Below are 10,560 nucleotides of genomic sequence, written 5' to 3' on the forward strand. Positions count from 1 at the left end.
GTGGGTGAGTGAGTGAGTGGGTGGGTGAGTGAGTGGTGAGTGGGTGGTGGTGGGTGGGTGGGTGGGTGAGTGAGTGGGTGGGTGAGTGGTGAGTGGTGAGTGGGTGGGTGGGTGGGTGAGTGAGTGAGTGGGTGGGTGAGTGAGTGAGTGGGTGGGTGAGTGGGTGGGTGGGTGGAGAGTGAGTGAGTGAGTGAGTGGTGGTGGAGGTGAGTGAGTGAGTGAGTGGGTGAGTGAGTGGGTGGGTGGTGAGTGAGTGGTGGGTGGGTGGTGGGTGGGTGAGTGAGTGAGTGGGTGGGAGTGGGTGGGTGGGTGGGTGAGTGAGTGAGTGGGTGGGTGGGTGAGTGAGGTGGGTGGGTGAGTGGGTGGGTGGGGTGAGTGGGTGAGTGGGTGGGTGGGTGGGGTGAGTGGGTGAGTGGGTGGGTGGGTGGGTGAGTGAGTGGGTGGGTGAGTGAGTGGGTGAGTGAGTGAGTGAGTGGGTGGGTGGGTGAGTGAGTGAGTGAGTGAGTGAGTGGGTGAGTGAGTGAGGGTGGGTGGGTGGGTGGGTGAGTGGGTGGGGTGGGTGTGTGAGTGAGTGGGTGAGTGAGTTAGTGGGTGAGTGGGTGAGTGGGTGAGTGAGTGGGTGGGTGGGTGAGTGGGTGAGTGAGTGGGTGAGGTGGGGTGGTGAGTGGGTGGGGTGGGTGGAGGTGAGTGAGTGGGGAGTGATGAGTGGGTGAGTGAGTGGGTGAGTGAGTGGGGTGGGTGAGTGAGTGGGTGGGTGGGTGGGTGAGTGGTGAGTGAGTGAGGTGGGTGGGTGGGTGAGTGAGTGAGTGGGTGAGTGGGTGGGTGGGTGGAGGTGGGTGGGGTGGGTGGGTGGGTGAGTGGGTGGGTGGGTGGGTGGGTGAGTGGGTGGGTGGGTGAGTGGGTGCGTGGGTGGGTGAGTGAGTGAGTGGGTGAGTGGGTGGTGAGTGGGTGAGTGAATGGGTGGGTGGGTGGGTGGGTGAGTGGGTGAGTGAGTGGGTGAATGAGTGGGTGAGTGAGTGAGTGGGTGGGTGGGTGGGTGAGTGAGTGAGTGGGTGAGTGGGTGGGTGAGTGGGTGGGTGAGTGAGTAAGTGGGTGGGTGGGTGAGTGGTGAGTGGGTGGGTGAGTGGGTGGGTGAGTGAGTGAGTGAGTGAATGGGTGGGTGAGTGAGTGGGTGGGGTGAGTGGGTGAGTGGGTGGGTGGAGTGAGTGGGTGAGTGAGTGAGTGAGTGAGTGTGTGAGTGAGTGAGTGAGTGAGTGAGTGGGTGGGTGGGTGAGTGAGTGGGTGCGTGGAGTGAGTGAGTGGTGGGTGGAGTAGTGGGGTGGTGTGAGTGTGTGAGTGAGTGGGTGAGTGGTGAGGGTGATGGGTGACGTGGTTGGATGATGTGAGTGGTGGGTGGGTGGGTGGTGGGTGGGTGGGTGGGTGGGTGAGTGCGTGAGTGAGTGGTGGTGGGTGAGTGGGTGAGTGGGTGGGTGAGTGAGTGGGTGAGTGGGTGGGTGAGTGGGTGGGTGTCTGAGTGAGTGAGTTAGTGGGTGAGTTAGTTAGTGGGTGAGTGGGTGGGTGAGTGGGTGAGTGGGTGAGTGAGTGGGTGGGTGGGTGCGTGGGTGGGTGGGTGGGTGAGTGGGTGGGTGGGTGAGTGAGTGGGTGGGTGAGTGAGTGGGTGAGTGAGTGGGTGGGTGGGTGAGTGGGTGGGTGTGTGAGTGAGTGAGTGGGTGAGTGAGTTAGTGGGTGAGTGGGTGGGTGAGTGGGTGAGTGGGTGAGTGAGTGGGTGGGTGGGTGAGTGGGTGAGTGAGTGAGTGGGTGGGTGGGTGAGGAGTGAGTGAGTGGGTGCGTGGGTGGGTGAGTGGGTGAGTGGGTGAGTGGTGGGTGAGTGGGTGAGTGAGTGGGTCAGTGGGTGGGTGAGAGGGTGGGTGAGTGAGTGAGAGTGAGTGGTGGGTGGGTGAGTGGGTGAGTGTGGGTGGGTGGTGAGTGGGTGAGTGGGTGGTGTGGTGAGTGGGTGAGTGAGTGAGTGTGTGGGTGAGTGTGTGGGTGGGTGGGTGAGTGAGTGAGTGAGTGGGTGAGTGGGTGAGTGAGTGAGTGAGTGGGTGGGTGAGTGGGTGGGTGAATGAGTGAGTGGATGAGTGAGTGGGTGGGTGAGTGAGTGAGTGAGTGAGTGGGTGGGTGGTGGGTGAGTGAGTGAATGAGTGGGTGGGTGAGTGGGTGAGTGGGTGGGTGAGTGAGTGGTGAGTGAGTGGGTGGGTGAGTGGGTGGGTGTCTGAGTGAGTGGGTGAGTTAGTTAGTGGGTGAGTGGGTGGGTGAGTGGGTGAGTGGGTGAGTGAGTGGGTGGGTGGGTGAGTGGGTGGGTGGGTGGGTGAGTGGGTGGGGTGGGTGAGTGGGTGGGTGAGTGAGTGGGTGGGTGGGTGGGTGGGTGAGTGGGTGGGTGTGTGAGTGAGTGGGTGAGTGAGTTAGTGGGTGAGTGGGTGAGTGGGTGAGTGAGTGGGTGGGTGGGTGAGTGGGTGAGTGAGTGGGTGAGTGAGTGGGTGGGTGAGTGGGTGGGTGGGTGAGTGAGTGAGTGAGTGGGTGAGTGGGTGAGTGGGTGAGTGAGTGGGTGAGTGAGTGGGTCAGTGGGTGGGTGAGAGGGTGGGTGAGTGAGTGAGTGAGTGGGTGGGTGAGTGGGTGAGTGGGTGGGTGGGTGAGTGAGTGGGTGGGTGAGTGGGTGAGTGGGTGAGTGAGTGGATCAGTGGGTGGGTGAGAGGGTGGGTGAGTGAGTGAGTGGGTGGGTGAGTGGGTGAGTGAGTGGGTGAGTGGGTGAGTAGGTGAGTGAGTGGGTGAGTGAGTGAGTGAGTTTGTGAGTAGGTGGGTGAGTGAGTGAGTGGGTGAGGTGAGTGAGTGGGTGAGTGAGTGAGTGGGTGGGTGGGTGGGTGGGTGGGTCGGTGGGTGGGTGAGTGAGTGAGTGAGTGGGTGGGTGGGTGGGTCGGTGGGTGAGTGGGTGAGTGGGTGGGTGAGTGAGTGAGTGAGTGGGTGGGTGAGTGAGTGAGGTGAGTGGGTGGGTGGGTGAGTGGGTGAGTGAGTGAGTTGGTGAGTGGGTGGGTGAGTGGGTGGGTGAGTGGGTGAGTGTGTATCTGTGTGTGTGTCTCTGTGTGTGTGTGTGTGTCTGTGTGTGTGTGTGTGTCTGTGTGTCTGTGTGTCTCTGTGTGTGTGTCCCAGGTGCCGGCTCCACCACGAGTGAGACGCTGTCCCGCGTGTTGCGCTTGACGCGACTCGGAGCCTCTGAGCCACACTCGGCGCTCGGACGCCTCCTGCGGAGCCTGGAGACACGCGGAGACACGAAGCTGGCGGCCAGGATCTTCACAGGCAGAGGTCGTGAGCAGATTCACAGCCACCACCATCACCACCATCACCATCACCTAGCCACTACCATCACCACCATCACTAGCATCACCATCACCTAGCCACTACCATCACCACCATCACCTAGCCACTACTATCACCACCATCACTAGCATCACCATCACCTAGCCACTACCATCACCACCATCACCTAGCCACTACCATCACCACCATCACTAGCATCACCATCACCTAGCCACTACCATCACCACCATCACCTAGCCACTACCATCACCACCATCACCATCACCCAGCCACTACCATCACCCACTACTATCACTACTATCATCACCACCAACCCACCCACCATCACCACCACCAACCCACCCACCCAGCCACTACCATCACCACCATCACCTAGCCACTACCATCACCACCATCACTACCATCACCATCACCTAGCCACTACCATCACCACCATCACTACCATCACCATCACTACCATCACCATCATCACCATCACCGCCTCCTGCGGAGCCTGGAGACACGCGGAGACACGAAGCTGGCGGCCAGGATCTTCACGGCAAGAGGTCGTGAGCAGATTCACAGCCACCACCATCACCACCATCACCATCACCTAGCCACTACCATCACTACCATCACCTAGCCACTACCATCACCTAGCCACTACCATCACCACCATCACCTAGCCACTACTATCACCACCATCACTAGCATCACCATCACCTAGCCACTACCATCACCACCATCACCTAGCCACTACTATCACCACCATCACTAGCATCACCATCACCTAGCCACTACCATCACCACCATCACCTAGCCACTACCATCACCACCATCACCATCACCACCCACCCACCACCATCACCACTCACCCAGAAGTGTAGTGTATAGTGTAGTGTATAGTGTAGTGTATAGTGTAGTGTATAGTGTATAGTGTAGTGTATAGTGTAGTGTATAGTGTAGTAGTGTATAGTGTAGTGTATAGTGTAGTGTATAGTGTAGTGTAGTAGTGTATAGTGTAGTGTATAGTGTAGTGTAGTAGTGTATAGTGTAGTGTATAGTGTAGTGTATAGTTTAGTGTAGTAGTGTATAGTGTAGTGTATAGTGTAGTGTAGTAGTGTATAGTGTAGTGTATAGTGTAGTGTATAGTGTAGTGTAGTAGTGTATAGTGTAGTGTATAGTGTAGTGTAGTAGTGTATAGTGTAGTGTATAGTGTAGTGTAGTAGTGTATAGTGTAGTGTATAGTGTAGTGTATAGTGTAGTGTAGTAGTGTATAATGTAGTGTAGTAGTGCATAGTAGTGTAGTAGTGTATAGTGTAGTGTAGTAGTGTATTGTATAGTGTGTAGTGTATAGTGTAGTGTATAGTAGTGTAGTAGTGTATAGTGTAGTGTAGTAGTGTATAGTAGTGTAGTAGTGTATAGTGTAGTGTAGTAGTGTATTGTATAGTGTGTAGTGTATAGTGTAGTGTATAGTAGTGTAGTAGTGTATAGTGTAGTGTAGTAGTGTATAGTAGTGTAGTAGTGTATAGTGTAGTGTAGTAGTGTATTGTATAGTGTGTAGTGTATAGTGTAGTAGTGTAGTGTATAGTGTAGTGTATAGTGTATAGTATAGTGTAGTAGTGTATGGTGTAGTAGTGTATAGTGTAGCGTATAGTGTAGTAGTGTAGTGTATAGTGTAGTGTATAGTGTAGTAGTGTATAGTGTAGTGTATAGTGTAGTAGTGTAGTGTATAGTGTAGTGTATAGTGTATGGTGTAGTAGTGTATAGTGTAGTAGTGTATAGTGTAGTAGTGTATAGTGTAGTAGTGTATAGTGTAGTGTAGTAGTGTAGTAGTGTATAGTGTAGTAGTGTATAGTGTAGTGTATAGTGTAGTAGTGTATAGTGTAGTGTATAGTGTAGTAGTGTAGTGTATAGTGTAGTGTAGTAGTGTATGGTGTAGTAGTGTATAGTGTAGTAGTGTATAGTGTAGTAGTGTATAGTGTAGTAGTGTATAGTGTAGTGTAGTAGTGTAGTAGTGTATAGTGTAGTAGTGTATAGTGTAGTAGTGTATAGTGTAGTGTATAGTGTAATATATAGTGTAGTATATAGTAGTGTAGTGTGTAGTAGTGTATAGTGTAGTGTATAGTGTAGTGTAGTAGTGTATAGTGTAGTGTATAGTGTAGTGTATAGTGTAGTGTATAGTGTAGCGTATATTGTAGTGTATAGTGTAGTAGTGTATAGTGTAGTAGTGTATAGTATAGTGTATAGTGTAGTGTATATTGTAGTGTATAGTGTAGTAGTGTATAGTGTAGTAGTGTAGTAGTGTATAGTGTAGTAGTGTAGTAGTGTATAGTGTAGTAGTGTATAGTGTAGTAGTGTATAGTGTAGTAGTGTATAGTGTAGTAGTGTATAGTGTAGTAGTGTATAGTGTAGTGTACAGAGGTGACACGGCGGGGGGAACCTTTGACCTGCCATTTGAAACTGCAGGCGTGACCTTGAAGAAAACCTTCGTGGACAAGGTTGAGACCAACTACGGGGCCAGTCCTCAGGGACTTCTTGGCCCTTCCAGCGAAGACGTGAAGATGATCAACGCGTGGGTGGAGAGGCGGACGGAAGGCCTCGTCAAGAACCTTCTGGAAGATCTGCCGGAGGAAACTCGGCTTGTGTTGGTGAGCGCCATCTTCTACAAAGGTGCGGGGACATGTGGCACAACGACGATGTGTTATATTATATACTACACTACTACTACTACATTATACTACATTATACACTACGCTACGTTATTTACTACTTTATACACTACATTATACACTACGTTATTTACTACTATATACACTATACACTACATTATACACTACACTATACACTATACACTACACTATACACTACACTATACACTACACTATACACTATACACTACACTATACACTACACTATACACTACACTATACACTACACTATACACTACACTATACACTACACTATACACTATACACTACACTATACACTACACTATACACTACACTATACACTACACTATACACTATACACTATACACTACACTATACACTACACTATACACTACACTATACACTACACTATACACTACACTATACACTACACTATACACTACACTATACACTACACTATACACTACACTATACACCAGAGATGTGGACTCGAGTCATGTGACTTGGACTCGAGTCAGACTCGAGTCATGAATTTGATGACTTGCGACTCGACTTGGACTTGCATAACAATGACTTTGTCCCACCTCTGCTATACACTACACTATACACTACTACACTACACACTACACTACACTATACACTACTACACTATACACTACTACACTACTACACTATACACTACACTATACACTACACTACACACTACACTATACACTACACACTATACACTACCCTATACTACACTATACACTACACTATACACTACACTACACTATACACTACACTACACTATACACTACACTCTACACTACACTATACACTACACTATACACTACACTATACACTACACACTATACGCTACCCTATACTACACTATACACTACATTATACACTATACACTACACTATACACTACACTATACACTACACTATACACTACACTATACACTACACTATACACTATACACTACACTATACACTACACTATACACTACACTACACTATACACTACACTACACTATACACTACACTCTACACTACACTATACACTACACTATACACTACACTATACACTACACACTATACGCTACCCTATACTACACTATACACTACATTATACACTATACACTACACTATACACTATACTATACACTACACTATACACTACACTATACACTACACTATACACTATACACTACACTATACACTACTACACTATACACTACACTATACACTACACTACTATACACTACACTACTATACACTACACTACTATACACTACACTACTATACACTACACTACTATACACTACACTATAAACTACACTATACACTACACTACTACACTATACACTACTACACTATACACTACACTATACACTACAACACTACACAATACACTACTACACTATACACTACTACACTATACACTACACTATACACTACTACACTATACACTACAACACTACACAATACACTACTACACTATACACTACACTATACACTACTACACTACACTACTACACTATACACTACTACACTACACTACTACACTATACACTACTACACTATACACTACTACACTACACTATACACTACACTACACTATACACTACTACACTACACACTACTACACTACACTATACACTACACACTACACTATACACTACACACTACAACACTACACTATACACTACACTATACACTACACACTACACTATACACTACACTACACACTACACTATACACTACTACACTACACTATACACTACTACTACACTATACAGTACACTATAAACTACACTATACACTACACTATACACTACTACACTATACACTACACTACTATACACTACACTATACACTACACTATACACTACACTACTATACACTACACTATACACTACACTATACACTACTACACTATACACTACACTATACACTACACTATACACTACACTATACACTACTACACAACACTATACACTACTACACTACACTATATATTACACAACACACTACAACACTATACACTACACTATAAACTACACTATACACTACACTACTACACTATACACTACTACACTATACACTACACTATACACTACAACACTACACTATACACTACTACACTATACACTACTACACTATACACTACACTATACACTACTACACTATACACTACAACACTACACAATACACTACTACACTATACACTACACTATACACTACTACACTACACTATACACTACACACTACAACACTACACTATGCACTACACTATACACTACACACTACACTACACACTACACTACACACTACACTATACACTACTACACTACACTATACACTACACACTACAACACTACACTATACACTACACTATACACTACACTATACACTACACTATACACTACACTACACACTACTCATCCGCTAGCTCCTCCCACTAATCGCGTAGACCCGCTCACCACGTGACCCCCCCCCCTCCCCCACCCACGTGACGTCAGGCGAGTGGGAGGTGAAATTCGACGCAGGTTCCACTCAACTTCGGCGCTTCTACCTGGACGAGACCAACTCCACCCACGTGACCATGATGCAGCAGAGGGATTATCCTGTGTGGCAGGGCAGACACCCAGAGCTGCCGTGTATGGTGAATGCTACACTACTACACTACATTATATACTACTACACTATACACTACACTATACACTACTACACTACACTATACACTACTACACTATAGACCAACTCCACCCACGTGGTCATGATGCAGCAGAGGGATTATCCTGTGTGGCAGGGCAGACACCCAGAGCTGCCGTGTATGGTGAATGCTACACTACTACACTACATTATATACTACTACACTATACACTACACTATACACTACTACACTACACTATACACTACTACACTATAGACCAACTCCACCCACGTGGTCATGATGCAGCAGAGGGATTATCCTGTGTGGCAGGGCAGACACCCAGAGCTGCCGTGTATGGTGAATGCTACACTACACTATACACTACTACACTACACCACTACATTATATACTACACTACACTATACACTACACTATACACTACACTATGATGCAGCAGAGGGATTATCCTGTGTGGCAGGGCAGACACCCAGAGCTGCCGTGTATGGTGAATGCTACACTACTACACTACATTATATACTACTACACTATACACTACACTATACACTACTACACTACACTATACACTACTACACTATAGACCAACTCCACCCACGTGACCATGATGCAGCAGAGGGATTATCCTGTGTGGCAGGGCAGACACCCAGAGCTGCCGTGTATGGTGAATGCTACACTACACTATACACTACTACACTACACTACTACATTATATACTACACTACACTATACACTACACTATGATGCAGCAGAGAGATTATCCTGTGTGGCAGGGCAGACACCCAGACCTGCCGTGTATGGTGAATGCTACACTACATTATACACTACATTATACACTACACTATACACTACTACACTATACACTACCCTATACACTACACTATACACTACTACACTATACACTACACTATACACTACACTATAAACTACTACACTACACTATACACTACACTATACACTACTACATTACACTATAAACTACTACACTACACTATACACTACACTATAAACTACTACGCTACACTATACACTACACTATACACTACTACATTACACTATAAACTACTACACTACATTATACACTACATTATACACTACACAATACACTACTACACTACATTATATACTACTTTATACACTACTACACTACATTATATACTACTACACTATACACTACACTATACACTACTACACTATACACTACATTATACACTACATTATACACTACAACACTACATTATATACTACTTTATACACTACTACACTACATTATATATTACTACACTATACACTACTACACTATACACTACTTTATACACTACTACACTATACACTACACTATACACTACTACACTATACACTACACTACGACACTACATTATACACTACTACACTTCTACATTAAACTATACACTACTACACTACACTATACACAACTACACTACTGCACTATACACTACATTATACACTACACTACTACACTATACACTACCACACTACACTATATACTACTACACTACACACCACTACACTATACACTACACTATACACTACACTATACACTACACTATACACTACTACACTATACACTACTACACTATACACTACTACACTACACTACACACTACACTATACACTACACTATACACTACTACACTATACACTACACTATACACTACACTATACACTACTACACTATACACTACTACATTATACACTATACACTACTACACTATACACTACTACACTACACTATAAACTACACTATACACTACTACATTATACACTATACACTACTACACTATAAACTACACTATAAACTACACTACTACACTACACTATAAACTACACTATACACTACTACACTATACACTACTACACTATACACTAATACACTATA

General features: G+C 46.2%; 1 protein-coding gene across 1 annotated transcript in view; it reads left to right on the forward strand.

Moving 5' to 3' along the window:
* LOC144740047 (alpha-2-antiplasmin-like) overlaps positions 1–8,762 on the forward strand; it is an 11,297-nt gene extending 2,535 nt beyond the window's left edge. Inside the window, exons 3-5 of the mRNA XM_078622930.1 lie at positions 3,184–3,336; positions 5,800–6,003; positions 8,512–8,762. Of these exons, the coding sequence (XP_078479056.1) occupies positions 3,184–3,336; positions 5,800–6,003; positions 8,512–8,747 (593 nt within the window). The 3' untranslated portion in view covers positions 8,748–8,762. The remainder of the gene's footprint in view (positions 1–3,183; positions 3,337–5,799; positions 6,004–8,511) is intronic.
* The last annotated feature ends 1,798 nt before the right edge of the window (positions 8,763–10,560 follow it).

Source organism: Lampetra planeri, unplaced genomic scaffold (genome assembly GCF_965212315.1).
Source record: "Lampetra planeri unplaced genomic scaffold, kcLamPlan1.2.h2 scaffold_1865, whole genome shotgun sequence".
In the NCBI taxonomy this organism is placed as follows: Eukaryota; Metazoa; Chordata; class Hyperoartia; order Petromyzontiformes; family Petromyzontidae; genus Lampetra; species Lampetra planeri.